This window comes from Natator depressus, chromosome 1 (genome assembly GCF_965152275.1).
Source record: "Natator depressus isolate rNatDep1 chromosome 1, rNatDep2.hap1, whole genome shotgun sequence".
In the NCBI taxonomy this organism is placed as follows: domain Eukaryota; kingdom Metazoa; phylum Chordata; order Testudines; family Cheloniidae; genus Natator; species Natator depressus.
The window spans coordinates 55,369,779-55,394,167 of NC_134234.1; the positions used below are offsets into that span (position 1 = coordinate 55,369,779).

Here is a 24,389-nt window from a genome sequence, read left to right on the forward strand (position 1 = left end):
TGCCTACAGCACCTGGGATTCCCAGGAGGTCACCCATCCAAGTACTAGCCAGGCCTGGGACGGTTTACCTTCCGAGATCAGACGGGATCGAGGGCATTTGGTCTGGTTAGGGCACTATGACATTGCAACTGCTATTGACTTTATGTGGAAGGTGCTCAGATACTGTGGTGATAGAATGAGTTTCTGTGAAGGTTTTTCTTCTTTTCCACTCATGGAGATAGAGGGGAGGATTTGGGCCATGCTAGTGACAGATGCAAGTCACATCACTTAATGCACTGCTGGAAGTGCTGAGACACAATGGCAATGAATATGTTAAGATCCTATATAGAACAGAATTTGGAAAAATCACATTGCTGCTATTAACTTCTCTTGTTACATGCATAGAGTTTATTTCCAATAGTTGGCAGCATAAGATAGTAAGAAGCAAGAGTTAAAATCAGTTTGTCTTAATCTTGCTTTTACATGCATCTAGTTCTGCTGGATTTGTTCAGCATATTGGCTTGTTATATTTTAGAAAGAGCGTTCACAACGCAAATGCAAGGTGGTGTTACACCGATATCTTTGTTTCAAAAGACATCCGTATCGGCCCTGTTATCACCCAACATAAACCATCTTGTACAAAATACATCATAATTGTGCCATAATCATATCATTGTGAAGAATATGGGGTGCAGTGTCACACCCTATATTTCATTTACCTATTCAAAACAAGACAACACACAAGTTGTTGTCACGCTCTCTGAAGAGGCTCTCGACTGAGGGCAGACTGTCAAGAAGCAGGGCAGAGATCCCGAACTGGCTGTGTTCTATAATTAAGTTTCACCACCCCAACAACAAATGTGAACTCCTAACACACTATAACAGTCTTACCATGGCGTCACAGACAGTCCACTTTGGCATTCCAATCTATCTTTCTTGTCACCCAGGCAAGTTATGGTGGTTATACACCAAATATTTGGTTGTTCCCATTCCCAAGAGACCAGTCACTTGCCCCAAGTCAACTTCTACATTAGATCTCCCACAAGCACAACACTTGTAGCCAATCCTACAGTAAACTAACTAAGGATTTATTAACCAAGAAAAGAAATGGGAGAGTTATTGCAAGGTTAAAGCCGGCAAGAATATATATACAAATGAGTTACGTTCTATGGTTTCAAAAGGTAACAGAGAGATAGTAATCTGCCAGCTCTGAATGTCGTTTAGGGCTATCCCAGGTGGACCCTGGGGATCTCTGCTTTTGTTTCATAGCTGTGAGAGTCCAAACAGCAAAAGAGATGAAAAATTTATTGACCGCTACTTTTATTTTGTTCTTCCAGAATTCAAGCTGATGGGACGAGCCTCTTTGCACATTGCCCCTTACTCCCATGAAGAAGCTATTAACAACAGTCTTTGTATTGTGATGTCCCATAATGGTCCATTTAGTCTTGATAGGCCTTCGTGATGGGCAGGAGACGATCCCTCCTGACTGGGTTCACAGTTTCACAGCAAACATTTTTTTATAGTTACAAAGCAAAAACTTAAATATTACCAAAAAGAAAAGGAGTACTTGTGGCACCTTAGAGACTAACCAATTTATTTAAGCATAAGCTTTCGTGAGCTACAGCTCACTTCATTGGAGCTGTAGCTCACAAAAGCTTATTCTCAAATAAATTTGTTAGTCTCTAAGGTGCCACAAGTATTCCTTTTCTTTTTGTGAATACAGACTAACATGGCTGCTACTCTGAAACCTTAAATATTACCTTGTAGCATGTGATACAGATATAAGTGAGATCAATGCATGTGGTAACTTACAAGCATTCCATAAAGTCTGAACACTAAACACATTATAAGTCCAATACCTATCTTAACTTTACTAACACACGAAGTGAATTAAACTGGTTTCCAGCAATAAATTTGTCAGGGGTGGCTGAGGTCTAAAGTCTTGGAAAGAGCTGTCACCTAGTCCACCAGCCTCACAGTTATACTAAAAATCGTTACGAAATTTACAGAACAATTTCGAAAAAAAGGTTGAAATTGCTAAGTGACAGCAGTGTAGGTAGCAGAAGTTACCACCTATGCACCAGACTGAGTTTTTAAACGTGAACCTATTTAGCTATGTATTTCACAACAGTGAAAGGGCTTACATCACCAGGGATCACCTCCCGTACAAGGCCAAGCAGGTTGAAAACCCACTCCCTACAGACTCCAGTGAGAGACTGCTGAATTGGAATTAATTTGCAAACTGGATACAATTAATTTAGGCTCCAGTAGAGACTGGGAGTGGATGGGTCATTACACAAAGTAAAACTATTTCCTCATGTTTATTTCCCCGCCCCCCCCCCCCCCCCCCCCGGTTCCTCCAATGTTTTTGTCAGCTGCTGGAAATGGCCCACCTTGATTATCGCTACAAAAGGTTCTCCCCCCCTGCTCTCCTGCTGGTAATAGCTCACCTTAAGTGATCACTCTGGTTACAGTGTGTATGGTAACACCCATTGTTTCATGTTCTCTATGTATATAAATCTCCCCACTGTATTTTCCACTGAATGCATCTGATGAAGTGAGCTGTAGCTCACGAAAGCTCATGCTCAAATAAATGTTAGTCTCTAAGGTGCCACAAGTAGTCCTTTTCTTTTTATGTCTGTTAAGATGAGCCATCCTGGAATGGTTCAAATTGTAAAATTCATTAATTTCAAGTAATATTTAATAAAAATTTACTTAAAATTGGGAAAACATTAGTGAGTTATTCCTTTCTGTTCACCTTATATACTGGTTTTGCTCAGACTTTCTAGAAAAAGTCAGCTTTGATCAAAGGCCAAACATGGAAAAACTTTAGCACAGAGATGAAACTTTCAGAAAGTTAAGAGCACTGAAAATGGGGAGATGATACTGCAAGTCATTTAGTGATCCTATCTAGAGTGGGTTTTGCCAGGTGCCGGCTATAGATTCATAGATTTCAAGACCAGAACTGATAGTTGTGATCACGTAGTCTGATCTCCTATATAACACAGGCCAAAGAACTTCCCCAAAATAATTCCTAGAGCATAGCTTTTAGAAAACATTCAGTCTTGATTTAAAAATCCACCCTGATCCTTGGTAAATTGTTCCAGTGGTTAATTACTCTCACCCTTAAAAACATATGCCTTATTTCCAGTCTAAATTTGTCAAGCTTCAGCTTCCAGTCATTGGATCATGTTATACCTTTCTCTGCCAGATGGAAGAGACTATTATTAAATATTGGTTCCTCATGTACAGACTTACCGGCTGTAACCAAGTCACCCCTTAACTGTTCCTTTCAGATACATAGATTGATCTCCTTAAGTGTAATAGGCCTTTATCAACCAAATTTGTAATTTCATCAAAAAAAAATTTCAAGTTAGTTTGACAAGCTCTAGTTTTCATAAACCCATGTCAGCTGGAATTAATTATATTTCCCTCCTTTAATTCTTTATTAAAAGAAGCTCATGTCAGCCACTCCATTATTATTGATAATTCTACCATTTTCCTCTAGTAATTGATCAATATCATTGTCGGGATTCTTTTTGTTCCTAATATATTTAAAAACTCCTTATTGCCCTTACCTCTGCAGCCACAGATTTTTTTTTTTTTTTGCCTTGGGTGTGCAGAAGTACAGATATTGATCTTCCTTGCAGTTCTACTGAACTCGGTGATCTTATGCTGTTGTAAAACTGGTGTCAGATCAGAACTGGGCACACTCTTATTTTGGGAAATAAGGTTGCTGGTCTTTTGTTCTTAAAAGTTTATAAGAAAGATTCCTTAGTTTTTAGTTTGGGGACAGGAAGAGACTCCAACTCAAGTTTTACAAAGAATTGAAGCCAAAATTCAGACCTGGTTCGAACTGGGACAAAGTCACCAACTTCTGTTTGATGCTGTTGCTTAAGCAGGTATGAATTTGGCTCCAAGTGTGTAGATTTTATGAAATCAAGTGGTTTGTATAACTTGTGTTATGATGATCCCAGGCTTTTTCATATAAGAAATTATATTGCTTGTGATCATTTCATCTATTAATCTTTTAGAGGAATATGTTTACCTTTCAATTTATGTTGACACTGGTATATCTAAGAACTGCTATTATGCTTTTCCTGCAATGTTGTAATGCAGTCAAGAAAAGTTGGTCGAGGCTCTTTTGATCTCATAGGTCAAAGCTGCGGTTCTGAAATCTGGGTGTGAATCCAATCCCTCTCTTTAAGAGTGAAGAAAGTCAGCTAAGTGTAAAATACCTAGTTGGTGCCCTGTTCATGATAAAATAGATATGGCCCTTTTTTTTTTTTTTTCATTGAAAAGTATGTCCGTTGGCTTGGAAAAGTACAGAGTGTAATTAAATGCCCTGAACCTGATTCAACTTTCAATGAAGTCAGTAGCAGAACTGACTGTCTTCAATGGAAAAAGCGTCTAGCCTTGTGTGGATTAATATGAAAGAAAAATGCCATGATATGCAAGGATGTGTTAATACCATAGATTTATTTGAGTAGAAAATGTATAAATGTAATGACCGCAGGCCTTTAATTTACAGAACTCGTAAGAATTGTATGAGTGGGATATTTCCCTTAAATTCAGTGGCTGTTTTTCTACAGAGTAAATTTTTGTTTTGTTTTGTTTTGTTTTTTTTCTCCCAGTCCAAGCAATATTTTGGAAACCAACTGCAAAGTTATCAAGTCTCATGATTTTACTGTGTTTCATGATATTTTGTGGGGGGTTTTCTTAAAGCTCCATCTCCTGGAATCGCATGAATATGTGAGATCTCAGCTCATTTTAATAAAAGTATGATTCTAGCCCTTGTAGCTGCAAAGCAAATCTTAAACACCAGCTGAGTGGACCTCAGGGCTCAAAAATGCAAAGGCAAATTAAAAGAACCTTATAATATATTCAGATCTCTTGCTTTTTAACCCAACATCATGATTTTGGGCAGCTGCCTTGTGATTTTTGAACACTTAGGGATGACAATATTGCATCTGTTCTCAATGATGTATCTAAATCTGAAGAATGACAATCAAGGCCATTCTGACTTTGTCAAGTGGTAGATTAGGTGATGATTTGTCAAGTGGTAGATTTTATATGTACTTTAAGTAGTAAAATTTCTCGACTTCCCTCTTCTGTTCCGCCTGACATGCATGCATCTGAGCCTGTTCTTTTTGTCTGTCAGCTTAAGGAAATCTAACCCCCTAGGTTTGTCCTTGAACCCAGGCTTCTCATGTTGCAGTGTAATTGTTTTGGAAATTTTAAGATGTTTTCCTTTTGAGAAGAACCTAGAGAGATTAGAAATGGGCAGCAACCATCTTTTTTAAAATGCAGGCGGGTCCATCTTGGGAACATAATCTGCAAGCAATGAGTGTCGTCTTTTGGGTTTAGAAAGCACTTAGCACGTTATGGATGCTACGATAGTCTAAATAAATAATCATGTTTAGCAATTCCTGATGCCTTAATAAAGCAAACTCTGGGGTGTCCTTTTACTTTTCTGGCATGTGTTCCTTATCCTCATATTACTCTGCTATTGAAATCCTGCATTTCTGCAGAAAGCATCAAATTACATGCCACCAAACCAAAATGGACCCTTATTATTTCTAATCAAGCCCATAATGTGCAAAAACAGTCCTGGAGCAATCCCTTTACACCTCTGCACCAAAGACTAGCTCAGTGAAGCCTAAATGAGATCCTTAACTTTAGTCTACTATCCCTGATCACCTGAATGTGTCTCTCCCATCCATAGAGAACTATCTGCATCCAAAAGGCCCTTTTAAAATGCAGATTCATACATTGCAAATACTAAAACACCTTTTTTTGTGCATGCACAAAACCCTATAATAAATATGGCTACTTTAGTCCACATCCAAATTAATATTCAATATCCCCCTCAGTCAGGGAAGATGAAGACACTTGACCAAACTTAGGGCAGATCTACACTTAAAATGCTGTATCAGTGTAGCTGCGCTGCTGTAGCTTAAGTGAAGGTGTTCCTACGCTGGTTGGGGAGCTTCTCCCGTCAGCGTAGTTAATTCACCACTTCTGCCAACAGAGCGCTGTCTGCTTGGGGGGGGGTTAGGTTATTATAATTATATCGCTCGGGGTTGTATGTGGATTTTTCACGCCCTTGAGCAATCTAGTTATACTGATACAAGTCTGGAGTGTAGACCTGGCCATAGTCTGAGAGTCCAAATTTATCTTAACTGGAAACCTGTCAGAAACCAGAATTTCTGTCCCGCAGAAATTACCAACGTTTCACATTTTGAAACCTTTTGAATCGGAACAAAAAGCTGAAATTTCATACAAAATAAAATCTCTGAAAAATTTCAATTCAGGATCATTAAATCATTTTTTTGTTCTGATAAGGTAAAACATGTCACTTTTTCTTTTATATTTAAGAGATGTTCCGTATAAATGGATTTTACATATAAGTAATAATAAAAGTACAAAAACATTACATATAAAAGTAACCTAATATAATACATATTTACAACTAATATTTTAATATATTATATAAGGTTACTTTTATATGTAAGTATTACAAATAATTAGGGTTGTCAAGTGCAGTTAACTCACGCGATTCACTCAAAAAAAAAAAAAAGTAATCGTGATTTAAAAAATTAATCGCGATTAATTGCACTGCTAAACAATAGAATACCAATAGAAATTCATTAAATATTTTGGATGTTTTTCTACATTTTCAAAAATATTTCTATTAAAATACAGAATACAAAGTGTACAGTGTTTACTTTATATTATTTTTATTACAAATATTTGCACTGTAATATCCCGTTGGAGCATCCATGGAGTTGGTGCCTATGCCTGGAAGCTTAAATTCATAACTTTGCAAGACACTAAAAATCATGGGCTGACTAGAGAGACTGCATTTATGGCTTATTACAACACCCTATAACCCATTAAATAACACCCCCCCCCCAGGTTTTTTTTTTTCTGCCTTTCCCCCTGTGACAGGAGAGGTGTTAACTGGCCACTTTACCTTGAATGGTCCTTTGCATAGAATTATTTCTAAACTACTTGTTCCACCTTGTACTCAGCATGTCGCAGATAAATACATTTCCCAGACCTGAAGAAGAGCTCTGTGTAAGCTCAAAAGCTTGTCTCTCACCAAAATAATTTGGGCCAATAAAAGACATTACCTCACGAACCTTGTCTTTTTAATAGACAAGAAGAGATTTTTAGTTAGTGCAGCTGACAACAGAGCTGTATGCAGGAGCGCTGGAACCATTTGTACAGTGGGAGTACTGAGAGACATTAAACCAAACTGTAAATCCTGTATAAAATGGAAACCACTTCAAGCCAGGAGGTGCGACAGCACCCCTAGTTCCAGCACCGATGATTGTATGTTTGCAGTAATTGAATAACTTTTCATATAAATGCAAGTCTGACAGGCTGGGAAATAACTACCTGTCAATGTAATCTGAGGCATCTCTGAAACATAGAGGGGACTGTATTTCATTCAAGAAATTGCGGTTCGTTTAATAATAAAAGGAAGTGGATTACGTGCTACTACCCATAGGCTGTGTGTCCAGGAGCTGTGATTATGCACACGGCCACAGAGGAGCTACTGCTTGGCTGTTTGAGTTAATTGTGCACTGGGTTGCTGCACACAGGTCATGTTTGAGGAGCTTGTGAAAGGCAGCCTTGGCTGAGCAAGCAGAAGTGCTGTGTGCAAAGATTAGTAGAGTGCAAAGTGATGCTGATTGGTGGGGAGTATTTAAACCGGGTGTAAGAGCATACAGTTGAGTGCAGCATGCTACTTACATGTAAAGGGGGCAGATTATGTATTCATGGTGAACTCGTAATTCTAAAGAGGAGAATATTGATGTAGAGGAACAGAATTTTTGTTCTGGATATCACTGGGACAAGTTTTTCTGGTAATTTATGGAATAACATCCCATTTGGCATTACAATATTTGAAGCCTGGAAAGATAATGGAGAGTGAATCAGACAGTGATTTGAAAAGGGACCAGTCCACCCTGGCTACTTTAAATAACAAAAATGTAACCTTGGTGACTTTTCATAAGCGGCAATCATCTAATGCTGTGCCTACACTACTGATTGTCAGTGAACCCTCCAAGTCAGGATCTCCTGGAAAAGCAGGCGGCTGTTCTCAGAAAGAAGAGAAAGTTTCACAGAGTTACTCTGTGGGAGCATCAGAAGTCAACAGCATGCATGTAAGTTTGCAAGTAAATGTACTGGAGCTTAAAACAAAGTGTACTGGATATAGATTGTAAATTGATACATTACCCCTTTATATTCAAAGTTCGTTGCGATCCCAGGAGTGCTGAAGTATAACTAATGTCTGTAAAATCTTGGATTTTCTCGCATAAAAAAATTGCTGTACAAGTGCAAAGTATTTTGAAATTCTCTGAAATATCATCTATGCATAAATGCAAAGTTTTAAAATATTAGGCAGTTTTAACTAGTAGGCATCATTGCCAGCTCTACCTAGAATAATATGAAGTGGGAATCCCTAGTAATTACAACATATACATATAATGTGTTAGCCTTCCTTCTTTTTAAGCTGCGTTTATTTCAGAAGTTAGGCATCAGTCTGTGGTTTGGTTATCCTGTGGCATGAGAGAAATTGCCTGAACAGTTGTCAAAGTCAGATTCAGGACTCGCGTAATTTGTCAGACCGCTCTGTTTGTTAGCAAAGCGCTTTGCCAATGCACCCAGATGTGAGCCCCTCTCTGAGGCTAAAGATAACATTTATACAGCTAAGCCAAAGCCAATTTAACATAAGAGACAAAAGGAAGCAGAAACTGACACATATACATACATATCTTATTTGCATACTAACGTTTACCAATCTCCTAGCTCAGTAGGAGCTCTCAGTTAATTAGTTTGAGGACCCATTGTCTCACACGCCTTAATGTTTCTCTTCCTGACAACTATATTTCAACAAACCCTTCAAGTAGCATTTCTTTATTGAAATTATAATTCATTCTACTTTCACACAGTGAAAATGATCATAATTATAGATGTTACTTATCTATAACTATACCACTGATACCGGCAAAAGTTCATGGTAGTACAATTGCCACAACTGCCTTCTCACTTGGGCTTGTCTGTAATTGTATCATAGTTTTGTACAGTAAGTCTTATTAGGAGGAAGTGCTATTTCATTTTGAAAAACCTGAACTTGCAAAATACAGTTGTGATTCTTCCTAAAAATACAGATGATACAGCATAATACTAAAGTGCACATAAACTATAACAAGAAAAGGAGTACTTGTTGCACCTTAGAGACTAACCAATTTATTTGAGCATGAGCTTTCGTGAGCTACAGCTCATTTCATCGGATGCATCCGATGAAATGAGCTGTAGCTCACGAAAGCTCATGCTCAAATAAATTGGTTAGTCTCTAAGGTGCAACAAGTACTCCTTTTTCTTTTTGCGAATACAGACTAACACGGCTGTTACTCTGAAACATAAACTATAACAGTGTAACTTGACTCACAGTCTGGTGTTTTAACTGACAGGATATTTTTAATGACTTATTTTTTAAACCTGTGTATGTTTATAGTTAGTTTTAAAGTGACTTAAACAATTGCCATCAAAGTAGAATGAAATGACAATCAGGGACAGGCCAAGTAAACCTGAAGGCATTTACTATCTATAGTTGTTTGTTTCTCATATTATAGCTGTTTTCCATAAAACATGACATAAGATTAGGTTACTTCTGCCAGCTGGTCTTTCTACATACTTGGTTCAGGTATTTACTATGTTGGGTATACTGTACTACTAATTATATCAGAAACATGAAAACTGCATGCAGTCAGGCTTTTTTCATTCCAAATCAGAAATAAAAGTACATGTACCACAGAGGCCTTCCCCCTCTGCACCAATGTAAAAATTTTAAACAAAGCTGCTTAAAATAATCCATTTTTAATTAAACTTAAACTGAGCCCTCAGAGGCATTAAATGTGCGGTATATGGTATAGCAATCTAGTAAGACTTGCTACAATTACTTAAACCTTTCTTTGCCTTCTTTCCCATTGGTAAAATGGGAGTGACAATACCTCCTTTGCAGAGATGTAGCAGGGTTTAGTTAGTAAAGTGCTTTGAAGCTATAAAGGATCATACAGAGGTATTGCCTTTTAAAATTAACCTTCTCCTGAAGGATGAATTCCATGGAATAATATTGAGCTCCTGGTTGTGTTTTTAAAAGGGCCGATGACTGTAACAGCTATATATGGGTATTATTAGTTACTAATAACGGCCAGTAATAATAGCAGCTATTATTACTTGTTAATGGTCTTCCTTTGTTTGTGTTTATTACACTAGGTTGAGAGTGAAGGGAGGAAAGAAATGTCTAGGTGGACACTCATAGCTTTAAACCAGTATGGTAGCCAGAACAGGGACCCAGCCCTCACCTTGAGTGAAATCTTGAGCCTGGTGAAGTCAGTGGCCAAACTTCAGGTAACAGTGGTGTCACTTCAGGTGACATTGCAAACAAGAAGTGGGCGGCATTATCTTCTGCAAATTTAAACAAACTTGTTTGTCTGAGTGACTGGCTGAACAAGTACTAGGACTGAATGGACTTGTAAGCTTTAAAATTTTACATTGTTTTATTTTTGAATGCAGTTTTATTGGTACATAATTTTACATTTGTAAGTTCAACTTTCATGTTAAAGAGATTGCTCTACAGTACTTGTATTAGGTGAATTGAAAAATACTGTTTTTTTTGTTATAGTGCAAATACTGGTAATCAAAAATAAATATAAAGTGAGCACCGTACACTTTGTATTCTGTGGTGTAATTGAAATCAATATATTTGAAAATGTAGAAAACATCCAAAAATATTTAAATAGTATTCTATTACTGTTTAATAGTACGATTAATCATGCAATTAATTACACTTAATTTTTTAAATTGCTTCAAAGCCCTAGTTTAAACCTTAAGATATTTTGTATTAAATTCAGATTTCATTTTAAACAGGTTTATTTTTAAAAAGAAAAACATAATTTATATAACCAAATAAAAACACACTTAATTTTTTTTCAAGAAAATAGGTTTTTATCCCCTTTGTATAAAAATACTTTTTAAAGCCTTGAAATAAACTGAACACGAGTTCCCAGTGCAACGTGGACAAGAGAGCTATTGCAATCCTTGGAAATATAAACAAGGGAATCTCAAGTAGGAGTAGCGAGGTTACGTTACCTCTGTATTTTGCACTGGTGCCACTGCTGCTGGAATAGTAGGCCAATTCTGGTGTCAACCATTCAAGAAATACATTGATAAACTGTAGACGGTTCAGAGAAGAGCCATGAAGAGAATGATTAAAGGATTAAAATCATGCCTTATAGTGATAGACACAAGGATCTCAATCTATTTAGTTTAACAAAGAGAAGGCTAAGGGTGTCTTGATTACAATCTGTAACATGGGCACAAGGTATTGAAGGCGGGGGGAGGCTGTGCCTCCCCAAACAGCCTTGTGCGGCCCCACCCACACTCCACCCCCAGGCCAGGCCCCTTACTGTTTCCCAGGCTGTGCTGTGGGGGGCTCTTCCCCATGGCCGGGGCCCTAGGCTGGGGCTGGGAGGCTAATAGGAGGCGGCCTGTGCTCTGGGGCTGGGGGAGGGAGGCCATGCCACCTGCGGGGAGGGGCACTACCCACCCTCCCGGCGCTTTGGGGCTGGGGAGGGCCATGCCTCCCTCTCACCCACCCAGCTCTCCGGGGCTGGGGGCACTCAGGCATCCTGGGAGTATGTAGGAGGGGTGGGGGGCTCTGGCGGGAGGGGTGGGGCCTTGGGCAGAAGGGGTGGTCAGGGCTGGGGGATAGGCTCCCGGGATTCACCTGCTGCCCATGATCTGTAAGTACGTACATGAAGGACAAATATTTGATAATGAGGCCTTCAATCCAGCAGACAAAGATATAACCAGGTCCAATGGCTGGAAATTGAAGCTAGATAAATTCAGACTGGAAATAAGGCATAAGTTTTAACAGTGGGGGAGCACTAGAATAATTTGCCAAAGGCAGTGGTAGATTCTCTATCCCTAGATATTTTTAAAGCAAGTTTGGATGTTTTTCTAAGAGATCATGTTCTGCTTCAAACAGGAATTAATTCAGGGCAGTTTTATGGCCTGTGTTATACAGGAGATCAGAGTAGATGATCACAGTGGTTCCTTCTGCCCTTATAATTTATGAATTCATAAAAAAATTTGAGTTGTGAGTGTGTATTGTTGTTTTTTTCCCCACGTATTGACATCTTCTCCCCCCTTTGCTCCCTTTTCCTTTTTTTTTCCTGTTTTCTTCAGTGGCAAAAGGAAAAGGGGGAAGGAGAAAAAAGAAAAACAATGTGTACAAATCTGAAGTTTTTTAAAAAAATATTTACATAGAATATTTTTAATTAGAAAAAAAGGCTTTTTTTGTAAAAATTGTTTTGGGGATCAGTCCTAACTCTTACAGATTTTGGGATCACTTCCTATTTAAGCTAAGAATTCAAGTAATGGACAAGCTTAGCAGCTTTCTGTTACTGATGACTAGGGTCCTACCTAATTCACGGCTGTGAAAAACACATAACAGACTGTGAAATCTGGCCTCCCCCGTGAAATCTGATGGGGAGGGGCAGGATTGGGGGTGCCACAGCTGGGGGTTCCTACTGTGCGCCAGGCTGTAGCTCTTTGTGATGGTGGATTGCAGTTGTGGGGTGACTGGAGCAGGGTGGATTTTGGAATCAGGAAGAGGTCCTCTGACTTATTTTTGCACCCAGGGCGCTCTCTCACCATCCCACCCCCAGGAGAGGACACCGGTCCCTGCGGACTCCTGCTCCTGAGCAGAGACAGATCAAGGTCTCTTGAGGCTGTGGGCCAGAGCTGGGGGGCAGCCACTGGAACCATGGCCTCGCCCCACCCCTTCTGCCTGTGGCCCTGCCAGCAGCCCCACCCCATTCCGCCTCTTCTGCCTGCAGCCCCACCCTGTTTCAGTCCTTTCCCCATGGCCCCACCCTTGTTCCACCCCCACCCCTACACTGGGCCCCAGGGCCGTGGCAGGGGGAGATTTTTCTGGGGCCCCAAATTGCCCAGGGCCCCTGTGCATGGGCCAGTATCTCACCATTGCTCCTGAAGCTGCCTTGGGCACTGACCTCACCAATGAGATCACGGCACCAGCCGGATCAGCCTTGTTCCCGCCCATTAGTGACCCTCACAGCTGGTACTGGCACAGCAGTGACTGGGCACTACCAGCCTTGAACTCCCCCTGTCCTGCTTGCTGCTCCTGGGCCACCCCATCCCCACAGCTCCCAGACACTCTGGAGCCAGAGTTCTCTCTGCACAGATGCTGCTGCCCCTCAGCTACTCTCTGCCCCTACAGCCACTAGGGGCTGGGGAGGCTGCAGGGATGTGACTGGCAAAACCCAGGAATTTTAATGTTCCAGGAAGACTTACAGATTTCTTGGGACAGCTACCCTTTAAAAAAAAAGGGGGGGGGGAATAATCCCAGGAAAACCAGGACGGGTGGTAACCTAGTCACAGTTGTTACCTGTTTCCTGCAAATTGTTCACACCCAGCCTGCTTTTTCATATGAATCCTATAAACTGGAGCAAAGCTCTGGAAGATTGTCTCCCCCAGCCCTTTGTCTGTTGCATACTTCTTGCTCAAAGGATGCAGAACACACATGCTCTGTAGTATGTAAGTAACTGGAACATTATTTTCTCATAAGAATATTTAAATATACAAAGTGGGCTTTATACCTCTGTAACTAAGACTTTCTTCTTAGATGGGTGAGTGTGGGAATCCTCCTTAATGCCCATCTGCCTTGCTTTATTTTTATTCTATCACATCTTTGTAAAGAGAATAAAATCCTTGATCCCATAAGCAAATGTTACATATTTTTGTAATCTTTCAACAAGACTCCTCAAAATGAAAATATGGGCATGTTTGATCCTATATTTTATGGACAGTACTGTACATAAGAGAGACTTATTAAACTTTCAGAAGGGATTCTTTTCCTTCTGTCATGTCACATGCCTATATTTTTAGCTAATAGCTGGGGGGGGAAAACAGTCATTTAAATTTAGCTTCTATTCTGAATTACTTTTTTTGAAATGGGATTGGCAGCCGCATACATGCCTCTGAACCTCCAACCGCTTCCAGTTGCACCTGGAAAGGATAGAAGGGAAGTCTGAACTAAAACAGGATTTTTGTTGCGGAGAAAGGAAATGGGGATGGGGGTTTGGAAAATGAATTCTTTGTGTTAAACTTTTACCGTTTTGGGCCTGACCCACACATCTGGATTCCCAAGCTATCTGCCCATGAGGCAAAATTATATGAATGAATTTGAAGTTCTGCTTCAGATGAAGTTGTGTAAATAACTGGCCTAATTCTAATGTGAATGTTGCAATATTAAGGAAGGATTTCTCCTGTGTAATAGAAACACAGGAATTGTCATACTGGTGGAGACCCAACATCCATCTAGTCCAGTAGCCTGTCTCTAACAGTGGCCAATGCCAAATGTTTCAGAGGAAGGTGTTAAGATCCCTGCGTTAGGCAGATGTGGGATAGACTGTCCCCTCACATTAAGTCTCATCCTGATTTCTAATAGAGATTATCTTAAACCCTGAAGCATAAGATTTAATATCTCTTCCACAAAAATTTTGTTACTAATTATGATCATTCTGGATGTTCTTGATATCCATATAAATGTCTAATCTCTTGTTGAACCATGCTTGGTCTTAGCATCAAAAATTTACTGTGGCAGTGAGTTCCACACTCTAATTATGCATTGTGTTTTATCAGGTTTGAATTGAAAGCACCAAGCTACAGAACTATGGCCCTGAATTGTCCACATTTTAAACTTTAGTTACAACATCCTGAAAATTAGTGCTGGATCAAACCAGTGGGCTGCCTAATCTAATATCCTGTCTCTCATAGTGGTTAGTACCAGATGCTTCAGAGGGACGTGCAAAAAACCAAGTGGATAACTTGGAATAATCTGCACTAGGTGGAAATTTCTTCCTAACCCCTATCAGATTATGGTTTGTCTGAAGCATGAATTTATATCCCTTCTGTGGAACAAAGAGAGTTGGTTTTTGTTTTTGTATTTTTATGCTACTAATTAGAAGGACTTTTGAGCCTGTACTGTTTTTCAGATAACCTGTGATTGGGCTTTTCTCCTCTACTCCTGTTCCAGACTCTAGAAGGAAATTTTCAAACTTGTTTCTTGTGTTTTTTCAGTCTTGGTGAGCATTAGGGGCATGGCTGATTGGGACTTTCATAGGTTCAGAGGTCCAAGTAATTCTTCAAAACATCCCTTTACTGTAAATCGTTGAGAGTGTGAAATAATACTACAAGGAACAGAGCCATAGTTTAGTGAAAGCATATGTTCAGTGGCCATGGAGAGCTTTTATTTTAAATAAACATGCTGAGGGCTCATAGTTAACTTCACTTTTGCATCTGCTGAATATTTTAAAAATCTCAGTTAGATGCTCAGCCCCTCCTTAAATTACTGATAGCATTTGATGTTTTAATGAACTTTGCAGTGCATTTTACTGGCATCTGTTAACTTAGCAGCACTTCCACCTGTATAGAATGTTACTGTTTTAGAACTCAGAAGTTACATCTGTTTTATTTTGTTTCTTTTTCTTGCACTTCAGGCTTTGTCTAAGTCTAGCTCCCCTCCTAGCTGTGTATGGGAACCAACCATGAAGCAGAATTTTGCCTTTGACAACATCGGCTACGAGGGGAGCGCTGAAAATATGCCCTCTCTGCTTCCTCAAATGAGCACCGTCACGGTCAATATTTTGGGTATGACTTGCCAGTCTTGTGTGCAGTCAATAGAGGGCAGAATTTCCAAGGTGAAGGGCGTTGTGAGCACCAAGGTCTCCCTTGAGCAGAGCAATGCTGTAGTAAAATATATACAGTCAGAAATAGGTCCCCAAGAGATTTGCCAGGAAATTGGAGACATGGGCTTTGATGCCAGCATTGCAGAAGGAAGAACTACACCATTATCTGTAAGATCGACATCCTTGGGAGAAGCACTAATGAAGCTGCGGGTAGAAGGTATGACATGCCAATCTTGTGTCAACACCATTGAAGGAAAGATTGGAAAACTACATGGCGTGTTGAGAATCAAAGTCTCCCTCAGTAACCAAGAAGCAGTCATTGCTTACCAGCCTTACATCATTCAACCTGAAGACCTCAAAAACCACATAGATAACATTGGGTATGAAAGCACTATTAAGAGCAAGCTAGCCCCATTAAAGCTTGGTACGATTGATCTAGAACGCTTGCAGACTACAAGCACAAAGAAAACTCCAGCCAGCCTGAACAATAGTAATGTGGAGCCAGCGGTGGGCAAAATGAATAGTACAACAACTATGATGCTGGGAGTAGAAGGGATGCATTGCAGGTCTTGCGTCAAAAACATTGAAGGAAATATATCCGGTCTTCCAGGCGTACAAAGTATTAAAGTGTCATTGGAATATAAAAATGCTGTCGTGCAATTTAACCCAAACGTAATTACCCCAGTATCTTTGCAACAAGCTATTGAGGCCCTTCAACCTGGTAACTTTAAAGTATCCCTCCCTAATGGAGTGGAAGCAAATAATGGAGAGCTTTTATCAAAGGCAGCATTTTCATCACCTCAGCTTCATAGCACATCCTCTGGGGATCAGCTGACAAGCACAACTGTACTTAGTATTGATGGAATGACCTGTGGATCCTGTGTACAGTCCATAGAAGGCACAATGTCCCAAAGAAAAGGGGTACAACATATATCAGTTTCGTTAGCTGAAAGGACTGGAACCATACACTACAATTCAACTGTAACTAATTCAGAAGAGCTAAGAGGTGCTATAGAGGACATGGGATTTGATGCTTCCATTCTCACAGGTACTTATATGTTTTCTATAAGTAAGCTAGGAGGAAAGTAAAAACAATTACTTTTAAAATTGATAGTTGGGGGTGTGTGTGTGTGTGTTAGGTTTTTTTGTTTGTTTTCTTTTTAAGGCTAGAAGGGACCATTATGATCTGGCCTGCCCTGTATAATACAGGCCGTAAAATTTCACCCTGACAAATTATTTATTTCCACATTCAAGTGAGCGTGTGATTGGGCAAAAGAGTTGTTTTTAAGTTACGGTATTCAGTCAAAAGTCTAACCAGTAATATAGTGGCTTTTAAATAGCAGAGAACCTGAGAAAACAGACAAGCTGCATTCCACTGAAACAGGTTTCCACTCTTTTCTCCTCTCCACCCACCAAGCTGGTGTGAGTATAAATAATATACATGGGAAACAAACACTTTAATAAAATACCTTGTGGTTAAAAGCAACTATTTCCCTAACTGGAACTGCTGCCTGGCATTTCAAGGCACGTCCACACTGCAGCTGGAGGTATGATTAGTAGCTGGTGTAGATGTACTTGTGCTAGCTGTACTCTAGCTAGCTTGCTAAAAATAGAAGTTAAGATATGGGCTGCGTGAGCCAGCTAGAGAAAAGTTAGCGCATATATGTCTATATAAGCTGCCGATCACACTCTAGGCTGCAGTGCAGATGTATCCTTAGTAGATCTTCTGTACCTCAGCTGCAGAATAGTTATGCCAAGGGTCTAATCCTGCTTCCGGTCAGTCAATGTCAAAACTACTATTGACTTCAATGATGGGGGCGCTGGAACAATTATTATAGTGGGGGTGCTGAGAGCCACTGAATCAAACTGTTAACCCTGTATGTAATGGAATCTACTTCAAGCCAGGGGGGTGCAACAGCCCGCCCTGCACCCCTAGTTCCAGCACCTATGTTCAATGGGAGAAGTATAATGTATAAATCAAGTACGCTGTGTTGAGCACCTGTGTTTAATGGTTAAGATGTTGCTATAGTGCATAATCTCATTTACTTGGTGAATTTCAAAACCAAGAATAATAGTAAAAAGCTATGCTTTACTAAGCATATAATTTTGACAGGTTTCCATACCCCTTTTTGCTTTGTCCCATTCCTAGGTCTTATTTTTGGACACGTTGATTTTTGGCACTGTCAGCCATTGGGGTGGGGTGGGAGGAGGTTTTTTTTTTAATTTATTTTTAAAATTGAATTAATCTTTATTGGATGCATTAGAACTAAATGAATAAATATAGCTTTCACACCCTTTCTTCATTTTTAGAGGAAAATTTGCTTTTTATACATTTAGTGCAATTCTGCATAAAGTGTAGTAAACAGGTGTGCAAAATCTGAATGACAGAAAAATACATTTTTAATGTGTGCTTTTAGAAAGGATGGTAACTTTTTATGGAGTTAATACTTTTCTAAATAAAGGCATTAAATAATTGTGCACAGGCTTACTGACACAGAAAGGAAGTGTTTTTATATATATGCACACACATTTTTAGAGGAAATTATTTGATATGCAATTAGTATATTGTTCAGCTTTGTTTAGCAAATGCACAAATATTCCCAAGTATTAGTGACAGAGAGAAAAACTATAACTATAGAGCTAGTTACATACTAAAAGGCATAGTCACCTTTCAGAGATGACCAAGAATTTTAAACCACCAAGAAAGGAAACAGACAGAAGAGAGAAGCATTTCATGCCACAGATTGGTAGTGCCCAAATGGCAGAAACCCCTGTTCTGGGAGCTTGAGACAAAACCACACCTCCTTGGCTGAACTATCAGACGGCATTCTTTAACCTAGGGGCCTCTTGGGGAATCCCACATCATAGGAAATTGTGATGCATTTTAACATTCTGAATCCACTTTTTGGATTTATCTATAGATATTTAATTACTCCATATTTTCCCAAGTCACTGTGAACACAGCACTTTATTTATTGCAGCATATTAAAATATAAATTCGAACTAAAATACCAAACAAAAGGAGTATGCCTGTAGATGTATAAGAACTGTGTAAAGTTATCAGTTAGGCTTATATCTGTTGAATTCTGGACCAGAAATAAAATTTCCTCTTTCTACATAATGGCTTAACTTGTATTAGAAGTCTCTTAAATTTTGTAAAGTTTTTGAAGGACAGATAAATCTAACAAAAAAAAGCAAAACATAGAACACACAGAGACATAGCACCATTCACCTCCCATATCCCTGCCCTACTGTTCAAAACCATTAAGTGTATGTTGAAGCCAACTTGTAGGCTATCTTATCACTCTAAGTATAATTCAAACTAGTTTTATATTATTTTATATGTCATCCACTTTCACACACATTCATTCTTGGGTTTTTTCAGCATTACTTTATACAAAATACACCCAACCTACCTTTAAAGAAATCTAATGATGTAAAATTGGTTAATACACCTCATTTAGACAAAATACAGAATTGGTTTAAACTGTTCTATGTAAAAGCGTTAATTATACTCTGTACCAGAGAACACTTTCCCCACAGGCACAGCACCAACATCCACCCTCCTCTTCTCTTTCAGAAAACAATTACACATACAGTCAAAGAAAATTGTACACTATTTTATAGATAAACTACCTTATGAATATATTCAATTTATTTTTGTTTTGTAGATAAGACTCTTACACGTGTTATACTGGTTTTTCAGCATTATTCTATACAATATACACAGAGTCTAAATTAAAAGAAATCTAATGGTATAAAATCGGTTAATACACCCAACTATGAGACAAAATGCAGGATATTTTAAACTATTTTATGTAAAAAGAATTGATAACACTTTTTACTATTTTTCCCACAAACTGTGCCCTTTTTGTTAAGGTCATCTTGCTCTTTCAGAATTGGGAATGTAGATTAAACAACTGATTAAACTTTGATTTAATAAATAAAATAAAACCAGGAATGGGGTATTAGGGAAAACTGTGTTTTAGTATTTGAGGGACAGTAGATGGTATATTTTAAGACCATTTTGTCTGTATTTTAAACGCTTTTAGCTATAAATATTTTGCATTATTAACTTGTGACTCCTTTAGCAAAATAAAAAAAGTTAGAAATCGTGGCACAGACACCTACACCCACAAAATAACCCAGACTCTTAAAGGTAACATGAACAGAACATGAGGATAAGAAAGTTGGTCTGGATTTTTAGGGATATTTTAACAAACTGGCCAGGTGGCAGAGGGGAGACCTTAAGCTTATAGCAGACTTATTATTCATTTCCACCTAGACTTTTTTGTTACCTTTGATTTAAGGTTGCTAGGCTGAAAATCCACATCAACACAAACTGTAAAAAGCAAGGAAATAAGCAGTAAAGTCATTCAGCACTCTGTCTACACTCCATCCATCAGTTCCTTCCTCTTCCCAATCTCAGCTCACCACCCACAGTCCAACATATCTCTGCCCTCCTCCCCAGTACCCATTGGGCAGCCTGCAAGCCAGATAAATGGGGCAGCTCCTTCAGCTGCTCCCTGGCTTAGTGTAGGGAACTAGTCTATGGATCTGGCTGGGGCTGGGGATTCTCCATCTGGGTATTCTACAGAGGTGGCCTACTCAGTGCCTGAGAAGGGGAGGAATTGATCCCATTGGGCCTGATCCTGAGGAATGCTAAGTACTCACAATGTCCTTAACTAAAGTGTGACTTGTGGGTGCTCAGTACCTCTCAGGACCAAGGCTATACACTTTTATACCAGCGCTCGCTGCTCAATTTATGGAGTAGCATTTGGATTACCTGCTGAGAAATGCACTCGTTTTCTAATCCTGGTTAGAGATCAGGTGCTGAGCTGGAGTCCTGAAGGAAAGGAGATGAGGACAATATGAACATGTAACTGGGCTGCATTCTCTAATGCTTTAACTGCCATGAAGTCACCCTCAGGGTAGATATTAATATCAGCAAATAGACAGATAGAAGGGGATCATTCGCTGATTGAAGATGGATTGCCACTAAATAAAGCAAAATGGTCATGCAGTGTTGGTAGACTGCCCAAAAGTAACAAGTTGCTTGTGACTAAGGAAGCCAAGATCACAGGGTAGTGAGTCACCCTGTCATTTGAAAAACCTTGGATGTTTCTGTAGTTAAATGTGTTTCCAGTTTCCTTCTTTTAAACATTTTATCATGTTCTGTTAACCAATGTTAATTCTGTTTATGGTGTGTTTATTCAAGATACCACCACTTGGAAATATATGGATCAGCCTATTTTCAGGGACGCTACAATTCACTCTAATGCTTGGGAGTCAGCTTCCCAGAGAACAGAAAATGTTTCTGAATCATCTCATCAAGGCTACATGTCTGATGTCCAGCCAAAGAATTCTTCCCTTGATAGTCCAAAGCCACCCAGTGTAGCAACAACAGAAAAGTGCTTTATGCAGATCACAGGCATGACCTGCGCATCATGTGTGTCGAACATTGAAAGAAATCTGCAAAAAGAAGATGGTGAGATGTCTAAAATTCCTATAGAGGGTCTATAAAGTACTTTGGGATGTACTGGATGTGAAGGATACCGCATTCTGTCAATAATAATTAATACCTAGCTCTTACATAGCTCTTCACATCAGTAGATCTCAAAGCGCTTTACACAGATCAGTGTCATTATCCCCACTTTACGTATGGGGAAACTGAGGCACTAGGTGGGAAGTGACTTGCCCAAGGTCACTCAGCAGGGCAGTGGCAGAGCCAGGAATTGAACCCAGGTCTCCTGAGCCCCTGTCCAGTGCTCTGTCTCCTAAAGCTCTATTCTTGTTATACACATTAAAATGTATTCTTGAGGGTAGGTGTAATTAATATTCTTATTTAGTTAATTATGTACTCATGTTGATACTAGCCACTCTACTATATTCAATCTGTCAGTGACTATACCAGTTGGGGGTTATACCGGATAGTAGGGATAGCTGGTGGATAGACCCATAGTAAGACATAGCACCTCCCCCAAAGAGCTTCCAATCTGATTCTCATATTCTTCTAATGCTAATGGGAATTGCATGAATAAATTAAAGGAAAGAATACGTATCTTGAGAAATGGAAGTTTTTGTCCTATTTTGTCAATATGCTCGTGGCATAACACTAGAGTGGGGAGAGTGATTAAAGCCATTAAATGTCCAAGCATTATATTACTGGTGTGCCCCTTGATTATCAGTTGCATTATGTGCTCCTCAAAGGAGGTACAAGTTTCTAATATAACCCAATTGCTCCCATTGCAGGTATCGTTTCAGTGCTAGTAGCGCTGATGGCAGGAAAAGCGGAGATAAAATACAAGCCAGAGAGCATTCAGCCTCTTGAAATAGTACAGCTGATCCAAAACTTGGGCTTCGATGCTACAGTCATAGAAGACCATACTGATACAGATGGCAATGTAGAGCTTATTGTGAGTATCATGGATAGGAACCTAAGCGGTTTTGTGGTACGTGTACAAATTTGACTGGAATGTGTCTTTGCAAAGGAATCTATTTTAGTGGTTGTGTGTTTGAATAGCTGTGGTGCTGGGGGCTGCTGCTGCTGCTTTTCTTAACTACTCAAGAAAAAAATTATTCTAAAGGGGCAAAAATGTTTCGACTCGGTAAAGAGATATTAACACCTACCCAAGTGCACAGAGAAACCTTTCTTGGCAGGAAAACACTGCACTCCTCATGAGTCCAGTGAAAACTTATTTTTTTATCAGTTTCACAAGCAGTGCAAACTTTTTGCATAACTTTGAAAAGCCCCAAACAATAAATCTTCATTAACACATCTTCAGACTTGCTAATACTTTTTTTCTTTATGGCCAGAATAATGGTGATCAAATACATAATAATAATTAGAGCCCTGCAAATCTGTGGCTATCCACTTTATATCTGCTGATGCGGTTGTATTGTTTACTATATTTACGGATCATGGATAGGATGCGGATCCAAAATTTTGTATACATGCAGGGCTCTAACAGTAAGACAGGGTAAAAAGGGGGCGCATGGAACGTGGGTCAGATACAAGTTAATTATTGCAGATGCAGATTGGATGCGGATCCAAATTTTTATATCCGCGCAGGGCTTTAATAATAATACCTGAAACTTCATGCAAAGATCTCAAATTCTATATAAACTTTGCAAATTGTTTATACAGGGCCAAATCCTACTATGCTCTATTTCCAACTTCTGAAATAAAGGCTGCTTCTCTGCTTCCCTCTCCCCTCACCAGTCCCACTTCAGGGGCAGTGGTGAGAGAGATTTCTCTCAACTGTAGAGATCACTAACTGCATTTACATTTCTGTTCTTCAGATTACGGGGATGACTTGTGCTTCCTGTGTTCACAATATTGAATCCAAACTAACCAGAACTAATGGCATCTTCTATGCCTCCGTGGCACTTGCTACCAGCAAAGCTCACATCCAGTTTGATCCTGAAATCATTGGACCTCGAGATATTATACAAATTATTGAGGTAAGTTATTAAAACAAACCAATAATAAATATAAGGTGATGTTAAAACAAATGGAAGTGACTAAAAGTGCTGAGGCTCACTGACCTTTGCAGCTTTAGATAAAGTACACTTTCCCATATGTGACAAAGCCAATAGTGTATGGTCAATGGAGGCTACATACTTCAAAGGGTAGCCTCCAGAGACATTAACGATTTCAGTGTTTTTTAAAAGGATCAATAGCTGGTAAAAATGTGATGTACCCCTCATTACTGTTCAGTGTACTGCACCAGGTCCTTCTCTGAACTGCAGATAGTCCAATGGAATGTTACCTCAGATTGCTCTCTACTGCCACCTAGGGACTCTAAGAGCCTCTCTGCAGCAAAAAGGCACTAAACCCAGGTAAATACCACTTCGAAAACGTACGGTAGACCCTCATAGTCACAAACACCAGAGTTATGAACTGACTGGTCAACCATACACCTAATCTGGAACCGGAAGTTCACAGTCAGGCAGCAGCAGAGACCAAAAGGGGAAAAAAAAAAGGCAAATACATTACAGTACTGTGTTAAATGTAAACTACTAAAAAATTAAGGGAAAGTTTTAAAAAAAAGATTTGACAAGGTAAGGAAACTGTTTCTGTGTTTCATTTAAATTAAGATGGTTACAAGCCGCATTTTTCTTCTGCATAGTAAAGTTTCAAAGCTGTATTAAGTCGATGTTCAGTTGTAAACTTTTGAAAGAACAACTAATAACGTTTTGTTCAGTTCCAAACGTTTCAGAGTTACAAACTGCGATGGGGTTCCTGGCGTGCAACCTGGACTGTGGGACTGCTGAGCCCTCTGTCCCACCAATCTGGGGTGTCCCTCTCACACTGTGATGTTATGTCAAGCCACAAACCTCTGCCTGGCACTGCACTTACGCAGACATCCACAGGCAGGGACACACCCAACTGAGTTACATGAATGATCTCCCAGCCACTCATGAACCATCAACAGGGAGACTCCAGCCAGTTCCCCCCACCTCCCCAGCCTTGCACCCCAGAACCGTACTGTCTTGCCCTGGTCAGAAGCCTGGCCAGTGTAAGTTCATTACCCAGTTTGCCTCTTCTGTGATGTGGAGAGGACACACACTAGCCTTTGCAAACTGAGCTGAGATTTCCTAAGCACTTCAACCAAAACA

General features: G+C 39.5%; 1 protein-coding gene and 1 pseudogene across 2 annotated transcripts in view; one reads left to right on the top strand and one right to left on the bottom strand.

Annotated features, from left to right (window-relative positions):
- Nucleotides 1–120, bottom strand: LOC141981113 (5S ribosomal RNA; annotated as a pseudogene).
- Nucleotides 121–7,372: 7,252 nt separating this feature from the next.
- Nucleotides 7,373–24,389, top strand: part of ATP7B (ATPase copper transporting beta) — a 49,802-nt gene continuing 32,785 nt past the window's right edge. Inside the window, exons 1-5 of one of the 2 annotated variants that reach the window (XM_074960200.1) lie at nucleotides 7,373–8,153; nucleotides 15,579–16,815; nucleotides 20,986–21,255; nucleotides 22,020–22,183; nucleotides 23,070–23,231. In XM_074960200.1, coding sequence (XP_074816301.1) covers nucleotides 7,911–8,153; nucleotides 15,579–16,815; nucleotides 20,986–21,255; nucleotides 22,020–22,183; nucleotides 23,070–23,231 — 2,076 coding nt within the window. In that variant the 5' untranslated portion in view covers nucleotides 7,373–7,910. The remainder of the gene's footprint in view (nucleotides 8,154–15,578; nucleotides 16,816–20,985; nucleotides 21,256–22,019; nucleotides 22,184–23,069; nucleotides 23,232–24,389) is intronic. The other variant, XM_074960191.1, reaches the window with a different exon arrangement.